At 42.6% G+C, this 17,500-nt stretch overlaps 2 protein-coding genes and 1 pseudogene across 3 annotated transcripts in view; 1 reads left to right on the top strand and 2 right to left on the bottom strand.

Annotated features, from left to right (window-relative positions):
* The window catches only part of LOC311059910 (cathepsin K-like), a 5,867-nt pseudogene extending 3,845 nt beyond the window's left edge, over positions 1–2,022 (top strand). The window contains exon 8 of the transcript XR_014602917.1: positions 305–2,022. The product of XR_014602917.1 is annotated as a cathepsin K-like (transcript). The remainder of the gene's footprint in view (positions 1–304) is intronic.
* A 5,357-nt stretch (positions 2,023–7,379) lies between these two features.
* On the bottom strand, positions 7,380–9,281 carry LOC311060064 (RNA polymerase-associated protein RTF1 homolog; the record flags this gene model as incomplete). The annotated part of the gene is made up of 1 exon (XM_084078191.1): positions 7,380–9,281. The coding sequence occupies one exon, from the start codon at positions 9,279–9,281 to the stop codon at positions 7,380–7,382; it is 1,902 nt and encodes a 633-aa protein (XP_083934317.1).
* Positions 9,282–12,609: 3,328 nt separating this feature from the next.
* Positions 12,610–17,500, bottom strand: part of LOC311059980 (uncharacterized protein) — a 35,313-nt gene continuing 30,422 nt past the window's right edge. The window contains exons 4-5 of the mRNA XM_084078108.1: positions 14,604–14,753; positions 12,610–14,072 (exon numbers count right to left, since the gene is read on the bottom strand). Coding sequence (XP_083934234.1) covers positions 13,915–14,072; positions 14,604–14,753 — 308 coding nt within the window. The 3' untranslated portion in view covers positions 12,610–13,914. The remainder of the gene's footprint in view (positions 14,073–14,603; positions 14,754–17,500) is intronic.

The raw sequence follows: 17,500 nt of genomic DNA, 5'->3' as shown, positions 1-17,500 counted from the left end.
GGGACCGCCGTGAGATCACGACACCTGTCAATCTCAAAGACACCTGACTTCATATTTTGAGGAAATTGAAGGCAAAAGTAAGAATTAATTAAAGAATGTCGCACGTGCGCACCCTGTGCCCACCTGTTTCGTGCCAGGACTAGCCACTAATTAATTCCTGCCTACGCCACTGGGCCAGAGCCTTAAAAGGAACAGTGGAATTTTAATATCAGTTCTGAAACTAGTCCTAACCGTCAGTCAGTGGAGAGACACCAAACGTTTTCAATGTCAATCTAAACAGTCAAACTGTGTGTTCTGCTTCCAGCTGGGGCACTGGATGGGGTGAAGACGGGTACATTCGAATGGCCAGGAACAAGAATCTTTGCGGCATTGCCAATTATGCTGAATACCCCATAGTGTGAAGTTGGGGGACTGTAAAGGACTGGCCCAATAAGCGGCTGGAAACAGCACAGAGTCAGGTGTAATTTGCAACCAAAGTGCTTTTATTCATCCAAAGTGTACAGGTTAAGGGCATCAGCAGCAGAAGGTGGCATGGTGGTCGGCAGCTCCACCATGTCCTAACACTTAAATGAGTGTGTTTGTTTCTGGCAGCGTTTTATACTCAGCTGAGCCAATCAGTGTGAGTCAATCAGTGTGAGTGAATCAGTGTTGGTTCAACCATGTTGCAGGTTACTTCAAACATGCAACAAATCTAAACCACACATTCCATTAAAACATCTGAATCAATAACCCTGGCAAAAACATATAACTTAAGCACCCTATGGCAAAACAAACATTATCACATTATTAGCAGCTTCCAATATACAACACAAAACCCCCCTCTCTCTTCTACTGTGGTCCAGTCCACCCATATATGGTGCTCGGGCACCCTGGGGACTCTTTTGCCCGAACACCCTGGAACAGACAGACATAAGCAGTATTAAAATCAAAATCCAACATCCCATATATATTGCCAAATGATATTGCACTAAAACATATTGCACATTCCTCTTATGATCCAATATCCTTGTGCAAACATACTGTGCAAAAGAGTAAAGTGCAAATTAGTGTCAATCATAAGTAACGGAGGAGCTCTTCGTTACAGGGACTATACTATATTTATCGAATTCAAGATTTCTTGCAAGTATAACATATTTTAATTTCTGACTTACTGGAAGGTTGCAAAACTATTTGTCATTGACTTTGAGCTCATAATGTCTGATGTGATGCATTGTGTCTATGCTTTGTGTTGATTTCCTTTGGACCTCAGGTTTCCTAGTTCCATCACCATTTTAAAATCCAATCCAGACCCATTTTTATAGAAAGGCCTTCTTAACCTCTCAACAGCAGAATTCGGTGCATCTACTGTATACTCACTGATACTGTTGTTGTGTGTTGTTCTTGTTGCTGTAATTGTTTATGATCTATGATTCACTGTTTGATTTTAAGTTGTTAAGCACTTTGTAACATTGTTTAAAAAGGTGCAATAGTCTCGCATCCCAATGATATTGCAAAGGCTTTTTCTTAATTTTACAAAAAATGATATGAATTTACAATGGTTGAAAACTAGGAAGACAAAATTCGAGCACTTATGGAAAAAATCTATTTACCAAAATTAAGCAAAGAAGATTCACAATTTATGGTAGACCCAATTTCAATAGAGGAATTTGAAGAAGTAATAAAAAACAAAACAATAGCAAATCTCCAGGTGTAGATGGGTACTCAGGGGAATTTTACAAATGTTTTGGGAAAGAGATTATCCCTCTTTTACAGAGGGTATTTAATTATGCTCTTGGGGGAAAGGATCCCCCTGAGAGTTGGTCAGAGGCGATCATCACCGTGATCCATAAGGAAGGGAAGGACCCTACTTTCTGTGCCTCATATCACGTGTCACTGACAGCACAAGGCTGCAGCAGTCGGACCTTCAGCTGAAATGCTGAGATCCCCCTTGTGCCAAATGTAACTAGTAAGGGTCACTATATGACTTAAGCTGGCTGATGGAAAGAAGGTTTCTTGCTAACTGAATGATATCTTTCTGTCTTGTGTTGCAATATAGTGTTGATGTACTTTCCCAAATAAGATGTACTTTCCCAAATAAGATGTACTGAGGTCATCATGACATTATAACTTCAGTTAGTTGATTGTGTAACGGACTGTATGCTTCACATGTGTCACGATGTGAGACAAGTGTTTGGACCCAAGTGCAGAACCAGGCAGGAAGATCAAGTTCAATGATGATTTATTATCAAACTTTCAATATACGTTGTCGATACAGCAGGACATACAAGGAAGGACACAACATGACAACAACTATAATCTGACAAGGGCATACTGAACACAGGGAGGTTTAAATAGACACAGGACTAACAAGACACGGGTGAACTCAAAGACAATCAACACAGGGATTGGCTGGGAGACTAACAGGACACAGGTGGAGAAACGAGTAGTCACAGGGAGGAGAGACAAGACAGGTAGCAAACACTATCCACCTGTTACCTAGGCTTTTCACTGTGTTCCACTTCCTGTCTTTTGATCCAATGAAATCCAATGAAACCGGTCAGATGACTAATGATATCCAATGAAATCCGACAGGAAGTGGAAAACACACAGCCTAGGAAACAGGTGGATAGGGCAGACAGGAAACACTAGGAACAATACTACACAATAAAAGTACAAGGATAACAGGAAACTATACACAATAATCCTGACAGCATGGCTGATTCTCTTCAATAAACTGATCATTTAACTCAACACATCATAGTCTGACATATTCTAAGAAATACTCTAACAATAGCATCAAGCAAACTGAGCATTTCACTCTGAGCATTCCCCTCTTAACAATTGCAGCCTCCCTCATACCAGGTAAGACCCACCTATAATTACTAATTGGCATCATCATCAACTCAAACAAAGCAAACCATGGGCCATGAGTTAGACTACACAATTACAGATTTTCTGAGCAAACTTGAAATGCATTTCTATACATCAAATAATTCACAAAACAATGACCATAAAATTAGACAATACAGAAAATATATAATAGCAACACTGTCTGCTGAACAGACACACTTACAAGCCAGCTTGATGACAGTCAATTATTCCCCTCTTCTGGTAAGAGAGTATTAACCAGAAGTGACAGATTTTATTAACAAAAATGAAATTAAAAAATGCAGTTTCCAACAAACAATAAAGAAGGGAAACAAACTGCCAAACTTAGCTAATGCAAGGCAAACAAAAATAATAAACCAAATAGCTGTTGAGGCCGGAAGAGAATGAGCATTGGGTAGGGTGGATCTTCATACTCTTGGAAAGGAGCCTGCAATCCCCTGTTTGCCCATCCACCTCCAGCCAGGAATCATTACACACTGCAATACAAAGCAGACACACACACGCCCTGGCAAAGGCCGTAGGGCCATCACCATAATGAATTAATATTCACACGAAAAACATATTAGCAAATGCAAAAAATATTCTGGGATTTAATCCCTTGGCCTATACTGGCTGAATGCATGCAAACTACTCTTGTGCAAGTAGTCTTAATATTCAAGGTTCAACATTCGCCAGCAATACCGATTAAGACGTTAAAACTCAGTGTTAAAATGTGATCTGTGTAAAAAAACGCGCATAAAATTACATTTATATCTAAACTACCTGAAAGTGCATGACATATTCACAGTATTTCCCTATCAACATACAGCCGTTTAATCTGATCATCATCACAGCTAGCGGATTCTCAGACTATTTAAAGCATGTTTCCCCTCGGTGTGGATACGCTGGTGTCTATTCAGAACGCCTAGCTGGCTGAAACGCTTCTCGCAACGTTTACATTGGAACGGTTTCTCTCCAGTGTGCAGGCGCTGGTGTGATTTCAGGGTACCTAACTGACTGAATCTCTTGTCGCAATGTTGGCAATGGAAGGGCTTTTCTCCAGTGTGGAGACGCTGGTGTGTCTTAAGGACGCCTAGCTGACTGAATCTCCCGTCACACAGTTTACAGTGGAAGGGCTTTTCTCCGGTGTGGAGCTGCTGGTGTCTCTTCAGACTGTCCAGCCGGCTGAAACGCTTGTCGCACAGCTTGCAGTGGAAGGGCTTTTCTCCGGTGTGCAGGCGCTGGTGTTTCTTCAGGTGGACCAACTGACTGAAGCTTTTGCTGCACTGCTCGCAGTGGAACGGTTTATTTCCGGTGTGGACACGCTGGTGTCTGTTCAGGTTACTCAACTTACTGAAACTCTTGCCGCACTGGTTGCAGCAGAAAGGCTTTTCTCCGGTGAGGACGCATTGGTGTTTCTCCAGGTGACTGAAACTCTTGTCGCACATTTTGCAGATTTGGGCTTTCTTTCCTGTGTAAGTCAGCTGAGTTAGAGTCTTGTTAAACGGTAGACTGTAGGATCTCGGTTCGTCCGCGTCTCCTTGTTTCTGGCTGGCTACGGAGAACGTGAGTTGCTGACAGGGCGGGATCTGTCCACTCCTCAGCATTTGGCAGTAGAGGTCGTCTGTCTTCAGTCCTTCGTACGGACCGAAGTGGGTCCCCACGGGAAGCTCAGAGTATCCATAGTAAAACACTCCTAAACCCGTATCTGGAACGTGTGACTGTCTAATCTCAAATCTCGGAGGCAGGGCCTTATTGGCTCTGTGCTCCGGTACTTCCTGTTCTGTGTAATCAACGCGGGGTAGTTTTCTGAGCGTTCGGTCACTGGGATACACTGCTAGAGTTTCTATATGACCACGAGACAGATGAAGAGTCCACTCCTCATCGTCTTTCCCCTCCTGCACTTCCTCCTCACTTGGCCGAGGTAACGAGACTTTCCCCTGACCCGTCACCCTTGACCTGTCCATCGTCATAAAATCTGGAGCCACAGATTTCAGACCTATGGAGAGCTTAAATAAATGGTTCTTCATGATATTCAGATATCGTATCTTCACAGTGGTGGCCAGCTGGTTCCACTCTCTGACAGAAAAATAAGTCCTGAGCTCTTCAAAGACATCATTTTCCTCTAAATAACTCATATTAACTGGTTGGCACTGCTTTCCTGTCTCTGTTGCCTCTTTATAAGAATTGTCTATCTATCTGTTTAACTACGCAACTACGTTTACATCTCTCTAGGTGATGTTGCTAGACAGAATCGACATATAAATCTATCTTTAACAACATAAATAAGCTGATTTGGTCTAATGGTCACACATAATACAAACTGTTACCTTGCATGCTTAACAGCACCGATTTGCGCAGGCGTGCTTTCAGTTCATAGTGGTTCCAGTGGAATAACTGGAATACCATTAATGGACAGCGATGTACCATTAATGGTACATCACTGTCAGAGGTACTGTGCCAACCTGCAGGATTTGCGGTTTTCTTTTCCACTGAAATAAAAATAATAATCTAAGCATTTTGGATACATTAAACCAACCTTACATTGCACAATGTAAGATGTGTGTTCTGCAGCAGACCAGAGCTACATACTCCACATGCTGGAATGCAAGCTGTGTAAATGATCTGCTTTACTCCCTGATCATTTACAATGCTTCCTTTGCACAGACTGTATGACGGAAGCATTTGAAAATTGTGTGAGTCAACAGTCTGGCTTGAAAGACTATACATTATGTCTGGTGTTGGTGAGTGTGTGTGTACAGATATACTGTATGTGTACAGTACATGTGCTGTGTGTGCTTGGAAGAAAAGGCTGAAGTTGTTCAAAATAAAATGAACCAGGGCAGAATATAGACCAACGTCTGACAAGTTCAAGTTCTGAATGGTACTTGAGTCTCTAAATTAGTATTTCTCAATACTTTCTCAAGATCAGTGTACCAGTTGGCCTACGGGGTCAGGTCGGGGGATTGTCAAAAAAAGCTAAGAGCTAATCACAGCGACGGTTGGGGTGGTTTTGAACAACCACAGTGTTCCATCCTCCGCACACTCTGCAGTTGAAAGTCTTGACTTGTATCCGTCTATGCAGGAGCACCCTGGTTCTCACGCTGCTTCACAAAGTAAAAAAAATAAATCAGGAAGTGCTAAATTAGTTTTGTTACTGCATTGCCTATTTTATACCACAAATGTGTTTTTTGTAACATTTTATAGTCTACTGTTAAAACAAGGGTAGCTCCGCACTGTAGCATGATGAATCATACAGTACCTTTGTGTGGAACTGTGATTAACAGGTGCCCGTCATCATATTATTGTTTGAAATTGGTTAGTACCTGCCCATGTAATCCTGCATTGTTTATGTCACAGGAAGTAATTAAGATGGACTTTTAGGGACTTTTGATGTAACGGGTATTTAAAAAATATACACAATTTTGGCATCTATTGTCAACTACATGTACCTATTGTGACCATGGTTATGCTCTGAATAATATGTGTAAACATATTTTTCATTTTAGCTGGTCTTCAAGTCATCAAGTCAAGATATACCAAAATGGGTGTTATTGTTTCGTTTATTTTTTTTTAAAGATATTTTTGGGCCTTTCTGCCTTTATTGGATACAGTTTTAGAATGACAGGGAACAGTAGGCCATCGGCTCCCCATTGTTTCTGTATTTATGTATGTTTGCAGTATTTCCTTCTGGACAACATAACATTCAATTCTGAAACACCAGTAGGCTATACTGCTGATGAGACAGGATGTGGTTTCTCCTCTCTTCATATTTACTGCTCCTTTGGCTTTTGTAAAGCAGAATCAATAACCCAGGGGGACAGAGATGGAGAGAGGGAAGAGATGGAGAGAGGGAACAAGAGGGAGGGAGACTGTTTTATTTTATTTGCCTTTGGCCTTCCTTTTCTCCCCTTACCTGGCAGTTCCATCTTCAGCATCAGCACCCACCTCCCAATATACCCATCCATGTCCAAACCATCTCGGCCTCTCTTTCCTCTCTTACCGTATCCCCAAACCTTCCAACCTGGGCTGACCCTCTAATGCGGTCATTCCAGATCTTGTCACCTTTACGCCTTCCCTTTCACTCTTTTTCTTATGTTCCATCCTGCCTGTACTCTCTTCACCTCTCGTCCACACTAGTTGACCCCAAATATTTTAACTACCTTACCTTCACCACCTCTACTCCTTAGAGGTACATCCTCACCATTCCACTTCCCTCCATCTCACGCACACATATTCTGTCTGTACTCCTGCTGACTTTCATTCCTCTTCTCTCCAGGGCACGCCTCCATCTGTCCCAACTCTCCTCAACCTGGTCCCTCTTTCTCACAACATATCACAAGGTCTTAGCGCGTACATCCTAGTCCATGGTGACATCCATCAACATGTCCATTACTAATGTGAACAAGAAAGGGCTCAGACCCGATCCTATATCACACACAGGCCTCATACATATCCTGCAGCACTCTGACATACTTGACATCCTTCATGGAATATGAAGAGCGTTTGAGCTCGCTGAGAGATGTTGCCTATTATGGAACCTGTAGGTCAATATTAATATCAAAATCATGTGCTTTGAATAGGTCTTCTGAGAGATCCCTGGTTGCTATTGGGGCATCTTTGTCTGTCTGGATAGCTTGCTGTCCCCTTACGTTTTTGTCTCCAGAGTTGGGATCCTGTCCTTCTGACCCTAAACCATAGTTCTGGTTTAGGTGAACGAGGATGGCAGCGTGTACTGCAGGGTCTTTGGCATTAGACACCATGGTGGGCTTGCACGGTCTTCGGGTGAAAGGGTCTATTTGTTGGACTTTGGAATTGTGTGCTTCGGTAACTTGAGCCTTTTCTGACAACGCATTGTTCCAATTTCTGTTCCGCTTGTTGATACAGCTGATGGCAGAAATGCTTTTGGTGGTCCTCTGCCTTTCAAGCGCATCGGCTCTTTCCTCCAGCTCGTTCAGTTCATCCTGGATCACTTTCGCTTTATCGCCGTCTCCTCTGTCTTCTGCTTTGGCCTTATCTGTGAGGAGCTGAGTCTTCTTCTTGGCATAATTTGGCGGAGCCTTTCGGAATCTCTCCTTGTCTTTCACAATGTCTTCTATGTCTTTGTCGTTCAATTTATAGCACACGGCCTCTTTGATGGACTGCTCCTTTTTTGTGATATGGTAAAGGGTTGGGAGTTGCTTCCCAGCGACCGCCATCGCCTCTTTCCACTTCATAAACTCGCTTTCTGTGAACTCCTGATTTGACACAAACTCAAGTCTGTAGACACGCGTGTCGCCTCCATGCCTTAGTCGTAAGCCTTTGTTTGTTCTTGTTGATCCAAGATCGTAGACTTTAGCCGTCTCTAGCACTTCCATTATTTCAGCAACCCTGTACGCTGGTTTACCCTTGCTGCTCCCGATGCCTATCCGGACGAAGCACCCAGTTACAGTCTTGGCAAAGGAGGGCATGTGGCACCAGTGTTGGAGCTTGTGTCTGGACAGGCGAATTCTGTTGAGCTCATCTGGGCGTGATACTGGTTGAGACTTTGGAGTCTCCTCTTTTTTATCATTATCGTAGGGTGAAGAAGAGCATGAACTCTGGTCACTCTTTAGAGATAATTTGTCATCCTCCTCCTCTTCGTCATCAGAATACACCTCGCTGGTTTTCAGGGGCTCACCCTTAGCCAGCAGTTCAGCAGTGCCAGTTCTGTTTTTCCTCTTCTCAAGCTTAGCTTTCAGTTCTTCCATGGCCTGGGACTTTTTGTCAGGCTTTTCGTCACGTTTGGATCGTCTCTCCTCGTGGCGTGCGTTGCCGACCACCTGTGTCTCTTGGACCCGAGATAGCTTTCTCTCTTCTTTCCCTTCCTCCTCCTGCTGCTTTGTCTTCTCCTTTTTATTTTTCTTGTCAGCCTTAAGCATCTTTCTAATTCCAAACCGCGTCTTAAGCTTCTCTTTCCTCTCAAAGCGGTCGAACAGCTCCTTTTCCCTTTCAATCTCCGTCATCTGCTCCAGCCGAGCTCTGTCCTCCTCGTCTCCCATCAGGTCATCGCCGTAACCGTCCTGGAACACGTCCTCGGAGGAGTCCGAGTTCGATCTGTTGCTGTCTGTTGAGTCTGACACCTCGCCCTCCTCCGGCACAGAGCTCTTAGGTGAGCCGTCTCCATCGGAGCTGCCAGACGCTGCTGCTTTTTCCACTTTAGTGTTTTTTGTGTTCTCGTCCAACCCTTTCCGTTGCTTAACCTTCCTCTTCTTACCTTTGGTGCCAGTGATGGCCCACTCTTCACTATCTGCCGTCTCGGAGTCTGCAGTAGCAGCAGGCTTAGTTACTGACTCTTCCTGTTCACCTGGGTCAACTCTCTTCCTCTTTGCCAATGACAGAAGCGCCTGATCCAAGTTACTGTCGACAGCACTGTCTCTGTCGGAGTCAGACTCGATCGGGGCACAATTATCCATTGTTAGCAAGAAAGTTGTTCGTCTACGTGGCTCTCTATCTGTCGTCTGGAGATGAAGTGTACATGGAATCATGAGTACATCATCCTCAACACCTTATATGCTGATCTGGTGTAACGTCACACGCAACACAAACTGTTACCCGGAAACAGTCGGCATGTACAGGAGTTGCCGCAATACGTCACATATGATTGCTCCATGGGGGGAAAACCAAAATAAACTATTTGCTCCCATGGTGAAGAGTTGTTATTAGTGGCTTTATGTAACGTTAAATAAACTTAAAACATCCACAATTCAACATTTACATTATACCTATATTATCCTATAATAAAATTGGCTATTGGGAGCCTGCGGACCACCGCCTCGTCAGTATGACTCAGACATAACCATAAACAAACCCGATATGCCCATATATTGGGCCTGTCACTATATGACTCAAACATAACCATAAAAAAACAGGGATCTCCATATATGGGCATAAAAGGGACAAGGCATAAATGGGACACATTAGACAGACAGATACAGAGATCTCCAAATATGGAGACAAAAGGGACACAGACAGACGGGTACAAATCTCTATGTTTGTGTCCGTGTGTCCGCATGACCCTGCAGATATCTCGAGAACTGATGACATGATTTCCAAGAATCCTGTATATTAGTGTGTGTCCCTTTTATGCCCATATATGGAAATCCCTGATTTGATCAATTTGATGTCATAGCAGTAGCCTACTGACAGACTGGCCTCCACATACTATGATAATGTGTACTGCAGTAAGTACTCTGACTGACATTGCATATTCAGAGGCGCATACTTTCCCAACACATGCTCTTCCGGTTAGCACTCGAAGTGCTAACATGTTAATGTTCGCTTTATCTAAACACTGTTAGATTATTTCAGGAGTTCCATGAATGTTGGATTAATCATTCTTCCTCTATCAGCAAAGTTGAGGAACTTCTCACAACACGTTTTACAACCGCTAATAATATCCAGTTCATTTAAATACACATCCCCTCTAACACATTGACAACACATTCCGTGGCGTGGCATGGTGTGGCACAAGTCCATATTTGGGCATATCTGTGTGCCCGCCACAGACATACCCACAGAGAGACCCCGATGAGAATCACCTGTGATGTGGTGTTTCTGCAAATTGGTGTCCAGGTTTTGAACAAAACATTTGTTGGTGAACCCCAACTTTGAGCCCATGGTGGTTGAGTTTGAATGAGAAAAGGATTTAGTTGTTGTTTGACAGTTTCATCCTCATAGAGTGCTGTTGTGAAGAGTTTTGAAAACGTGCACTTAATATTGAGACCTGTTTGGATGATATTGGAGCTGCTATTGTAGCATAAAACATGACCAATATTGACCACTGAGTGTCAGTACAATCCCTGCACAGACGGTGGGTGGAAGAAGGGAAACCAAAAGCTTGTGTTTGATAGTCTGATTCTGGCTTTGAAGGATGGAGGAACAAAACACCTTACTGCATATTTTATTGCTTGTATTGGACTCAAAAGCTGTTGTGGGATTTGGATGGGTTCCAATATTGTTGCTGCTGCTGGAATGAAGTTGATAAAATTGCAAAACCTACTCTAGTCTAGAGAATGGAGAGGTAGAATATAGTGTTGTTGTATGCACTACTGAAAGAATAGCAAGTGAAGTGGAATAGGGAGAAAAAAGTGAGAGGGGGACACAGTCACACAAGCACCTATTATAAAGGAATACCAAACAATCTTTATTTAAGAATAAACTAAATACGTAGAGACTGGATATTTAACATCAGTAAATATGAGTCAGAATCAGTGTGTAGGTGGTGCATGGGTATGAGTGTATGCGCAGCATGACTGCTGTGTACCTACCCAAAATGGCCTGTGGAGGTGAGTGACAGTACTGAGTGAAAGAAGATAGCCTAAATAGCCTGGGACACACCAGGCCCAGGTGTGCCCCATTGCCCCTGACGATCCCTCCAGCTCCACCCTGGCTGCCAACCAGCCCAAGCAGCAGTCTCTACTGGCAGGATGAGAGAAGGTCCTCCTCACACCATTCATTTTCAATACAACAGAATGAGAATGTAAGACTAAAGAGCATTTATTTAGGTGGTGTACTAATTGGAAGGACAGGTGTTTAGCTGACCATGACTGAGACTGCATTCAGTTTAACATAAATTGACCATAAAGTCTGATCTGAAGAGTTGATGTGACTTACATTTATAATCCTATAACCAGTGAATGGCAGTATGTGTAGTCTGTCTTGTGTGACAGAAACACAAGATGGATATTGTTTTGGAGTGCATGGGTTAATTTGATGACATACATAAAAACTAGAAAGGCAGCAGTGGAGTGTAAGTGTTTTTAGTAGTATAGGTACAATTTAGAGGTGCTTTTATTTCTATTTCATGCTTTATACTTCTACTCCACAACATTTCAAAGGGAAATATTGTAAGTCAGCAAATAAATTATGATATATTTAAAGGCTAGGCTACCCAGCGGTATATAGTCATTAAAATGAGCTCCACCTTTACCAGCTGCAATATTAAAAAGAGGTGATGAACACATTGCATCAATAATTTCAGTCCAATAACATGATATATAGCCTAATAATTCTAAAATGGACATTCTGCACATTGGCTACTTTTACTTTTTCTACTGTAAGTATATTGATGCTAATACTTTTGTACCTTGACTTAAAAGACAAAGTATTCTTACTCTGTGCTTCTTTCCGCTTAAAGGTACTGTAGGTGATATTGTTTGTTAAAAGGTAAAAGCTCTATATTCTCTATATTCTGATTCTAATTTCTAGAGTCTCGCCATCTCTCCAGCTCTTTAATAAACAGAAAATACATTTTCAAGTAGGTTGTCAATTTTATGCAACCAGGAGAGTACCCATTTATCAGCTCCAAATGTGGCCGCTCATTATTGTTTTTATTCTTTTCACCCAAATGAATATGTATTTTGTTTACTAAAGAGCTGGTGAGACCCCTATTACTGAACAGTATGTCTGTATGTTCCCCGATGAAACAGCATAATAATTAACCACTTAGAAAAAAAACATGCTTTGGTCTACATATCAAATAGTGAAAATAGCCGATCTACAAGCTCACAGCGCATCGTGAGGTTCATGTGGTTAAACTACTAAGTATATTGAAGTACAACATTTTTGCACTACATTACAAACCCATAGACACAAATACACACACACACACACACACACACAGAATAACCCTGGTAATATAGTCCTTTTATTAGCAATTAACATAAAATATAGCTTGTATAGTAAATAAATGAATAATGTGTACATGATTAACCAGAGGACCCCCCACCCCCACCCCTTGTCATGCATAATATTCCACATGCAAAATGCTAATTTCCTCTATGATCAATGCATTACAAAAAACGCTTTCTATCATGTCAAAGCGATAAATTGTGCTTCCCGATGGTTGTTGTTGTGTGACTCTGGTTCAGTTTAGTCTGGTGGGGTCGTGGCTTGAATTCAAAGTGTCTCAGATGCTGCCTGCATTTTAAAGTGTCTTAACTTGAGCTGGTTCACACTTTCTTTGGTTTCAATGTGCTCGAGCTCCACAGAAGTGCCGTTCGCAAAGCTGAGCATCCGTGACTTCATGGCGAACCGGGCGCCATAGGAAGCCCTTTTACAAGCATGCATCTGTTCCATTTACAAAGTATACATGCCTGAACCAATGGGGAAGAGCCTCACTCCTATTTGAGTGTGAAAACTGTGTCAAGTATTGATTGGCGATACAGTAAAACCTTTCAACTTTAGTTGAAGCTTTCAACAAAAGCCAATAATTCAGAGCACGTAGCATCCTGTGCTTAAAACTAAGGTTTCACAGAAAGATAATGTGATTGATTGATTAATTGATTGATTGATTGATTGATTGGTGTGCCAGACTATCAGTCTGACATTGGCTCCAGTGTAGGCGATTACAAGGGGGAGGGGATTCGAATTTCCCTAAACCAATCCTAAGGGATACCCACCCCCACCTCCGACTCTCATTGGACAATACATTCTGTACCGAATAAATGCTAGGTTCACATTTACAACACCAGACCAAGAGGCAGTCCACTCAGAGAGTGGGCGGGGTCTATAGGCTGGAACCAATAGTGCCACTCAGCTTTGAAAGCAGGTTGTCTGCCCCACTACACTGATATCTGAAGCATTTATGTGACACTGCTGATTCACACTGACAAACAGGTTACGGCTTCAGCCTAAACTCTAGCCCTTGCTCAAGAGCACCCGACACCACCACAACAACCAATAACAACAAAAACAACAACATACATGGCTGGTTGACGGGTGTGTTGCATCTTGCATGTCATCAAACGAGGGAACGTTCTGTCACAGAACAATCTCTGCAACCACTTCTACAAAAGATATACGACATAGAAGATATACGTACTGTAGCCTGCTGGGAAATCTGCTCACGTCTTTTCCTTCACACACACGCACGCACACACTCTCACACACGCACACACACACGCACGCACGCACGCGCACGCGCACACACACACACACACACGCACACGCACACACGAACATGCATGTAATGGTAGTCACACACCATCGTCAACAAACAGTTGTTTAACATAAAAAAAAAACGTTCCACGAGTATCGCTCATTTTGTCATTCCTCTTCCTTCCCTCCCTCTCGCTCCTTCGTCTCGTCCTCGTCTCCGTGGTGGTGACGCGTGAGGAGGGCGGCGTGGTGGCAGGAGGACGGGCCTTTTGGTTTGACCTTTGACCCCGACCGAGCCTTCGCCGGTCTGCTGTCGCCGGCCACGTCTGAGGAGAAAAGGAATTTCAACGTCAGAGGTTCAGCTGACCATGTGCCTGTTCAGGTGCATATAAAGTACAATCCTGAGTGTTAAAGGGATAGTTCACCCAAAAAATTTTTTATTTTCCTATCGATTGGTCACCCCATGAAGACTTGAATTCATGGATATTTTTTTGTTTTAGTCGCATTCCTAAGCCTATAATTTGATGACCAGGTAGGCAGCCAGGTAGGCAGCGGTTCCGGTAGGGGAGAGAAAGGAGACTCTTTGTCTCTCCTATCGGAACTGTCATCAAATTATTGGCTTAGGAATGCGTCAAAAACAAAAGAATGAATTCAAGTCTCCATGGGGTGACTATATAGAAATCTATAGAAATGGAGTCATTTTGGGGGTGAACTTACGGGTCCATTTGGTTACATTTGTACACTCTTGGAATTACAAAATGGATAAATTAACAATGTGGATTTTACTGCTGTGCACGACTTTTAGGCTGTGTGTGTGCATGCATGCGTGTGTGCTCAGTCTTTGTGCAGCCACCCACCAACAGCCGTAGGCATACGGTGTCTCTCCTCTCGCTCATCCTCCTCCTGCTCCTCCTCCTCCTCTTCAGAAGAGAGCTCCTCTTTCTCCACAGAGCCACAGGAGCTCATGCCCAGCGCCTTCAGGTGGCGCTGCGCCATCATCTGGACGGCTGTCCAGAAAATACACAAGATCAGAGATCAGTCATGATTAATAATGCAGATGGTGCTGTAAGTGACGAGTGAAAACAAGTGTTAAATAGCTGTTCCCATAGCAATGGTTGTGTTTGTTAAATAACATGATAACACTCTCTAGTAAATAGAAAATTCATTTTCAGGTCTGGTTACCAATTTCATCGAAGACGGGGAGACCTAGCCTGGTAAACCCCTCCCTCTGGATAGTCAAATGCAAATTAGATTTCCGGAGGGGGGGGGGGGGGTTACCAGGCTAGGGGAGACCCCCTGTTACTTAACAAACACTCTCTAGAAATGATTACGGAGTAATAAAAGGAATATAGAGCTTTTTTTTAAAAATACACTTTTGCTTTAACCAAAAATATGACTTACAACACTTTTAATTAACCTCTAATATTTTAGGGAATATTCAAGGATTTGTTTGACCTTCTTTCCTGATCATCACAAGATCAACATCCTGCCGGGAACACTAATGGTCTTGACTCTAGGCTAGCCAATCAAATAACGGTTATACACTACACAGGTATTGAATTGAACAGTATATCCAATATGTACAGAATGTGTATACAGCACAGCACAAGTACTGTGTAGTATAACTCTTGCAGTATTATTGCTATATATCTATGATATTATATCTCTGCTGTCGGGCAGAAACCAGCTATGTCCAAAATATAAACTTTTCAAGAAATGCTGCCTCATCAGATACTTGAATGTGTCCTTATATTATCATCACTTTACCCAAATACAGCTCAAGTGGAGTCAGGAGGTTTTTGACCATTAATGTGGAGACCTTTACTGTCTGACTTCGTCGTTCTAATCAACGATGGAAAAAACAGCATCTCCAACGTTGGAGTTATGTGGTTTGACCGACAGTTTGAGGATCCAAAGGAGTTAGGAGGTTTAGTCAGAAGCGCGTTTCAATACTTTTCATTGGTTAAATATTTGTAAAACCCACATAAAGACGTAAAGGGTGTTCAATAGCACTGATTTATTTAAGATAGCCGGTTTCTGCCCAACAGCGACGATATGATACATGCCCTATACACGCTTCCAACACTGTTCACACTGCTCCTGCTGCCAACATTCTATATTCTTGTTTTTCTTTATATTATACTTGTATTAACTTTTTTGATATCCTACTCTTACATTTTTATACTTTTTCTCTTATCTTGCGGTATATATTTTTGTGAGAGCAATGCACCAAGTCGTACTTGGCAAATAATCATATTCTGGTTCTAGTTCAGGTATAGATTCTAACTATAGACAATGTTTTGATCTGCTGCAGATAACTAGCTAATAGATGAAAAGGCCAATGTTTTCGAAAGGATGGGGGCAGGACAAAAGGTCACAATAAAGTCTTATAGTAGCAGATATACAGTATGCTAGACCGGTGGTTTTCTAACTTTGAATACAGGCACACCTGTATTCATATCCGTACAGAATAGTCTGTATAACACCTGTTATCACTGTTAGCACTATATACAGTAAGTGTATTTTTATTGACCAATTCCAAATAAAAAGTTTGACTTCTGAAGACCTACTCATCATAATTTCACACATTTTAGCTTGTAGATCTGCATTTTTCCACAAATAAGAACATGCCCAAATAGGGATACCAGGTTTAAAGTGGTTAAAATATAGGTTTAAAGAATTTGCCTAGGTTTAAAGAATTTGTTTTGGGAAATGAGTGCACACCTGCTGACATAATAGAATTACTCATAGCTTTTTGTATAGTTCTACAGTATATTGCAATAATAATAATATGTGGTTACTTGTCACAAAATCCCAAGGCACACCTGGACTTGAAAAAAAGGAAGTCATGAAGCTGTTCATTAGCTCCCAGGAGAACTTTATGTCAACGACAACGTTTCGACCCAAAAGAGCTGATAAACAGCGTGCAGACTTCCCTTTATTCTCTCCGGTGTACGTATTGTTGTCCAGCACCGGAAAACAAATGCAATTTTGGATGTGCGTGCTTCACTTTGGACTCTACACCTGGACCAGTCTCACGGCACAACGGTGTGCCTCGGCACGCCGTATGGGAACCACTGCAACGCCTCGTTCCAATATGGATGTGCGCTGTGTGAGTTTTGGAAGGGAACTCTGCACCAACACAAGTGGTCCAGTCAACAGGCAGCTTATCTAATTGGTCAGAAAAGTTAAGTCATTTCCCTTCCACGTAACAACCCCGTCATCCTCACCACCTCCTGCTGTTGCTGTGCTGACTCATTCTGGAACATTTTCTTATATGCACGACCACACACCCACACGCACGTGCCTGCATGCGTTCGCACACACACACACACACACACACACACACACACACACACACACACACACACACACACACACACACACACTCGTGCACACACACACACACACACACACACACACACACACACACACACACACACAAATAAGAGCATGCAAAAGCACGAATACACAAGCACACACACACACACTCACACTACCTACTGCTACAAGGTCACTCTATCCTCTGCTAGGGGGGAGCAGCAGTAAGTGCACATTGCATAAGCATGCATTTCAATTTTAGCTGCATTTAGCTGTCTCATGTCCAGAGCTACTCTGTATAGTGATAGCAGGGATGCTACCACTGTAGACTGCCACGCAGACATCTCTCTCTCAGTTACATGCGTCTCCTTGAGCTTAATATGCCAAGCTCACCGATGTTACTATACCGCACATAACCACGACTGTTGAAAAC

Source organism: Gymnoscopelus microlampas, assembly GCF_963454915.1.
Source record: "Gymnoscopelus microlampas genome assembly, chromosome: 14".
NCBI classification, from domain to species: domain Eukaryota; kingdom Metazoa; phylum Chordata; class Actinopteri; order Myctophiformes; family Myctophidae; genus Gymnoscopelus; species Gymnoscopelus microlampas.
Note: the sequence above shows the minus strand (reverse complement) of the source record. Positions and strands in the feature narration are given on the sequence as shown.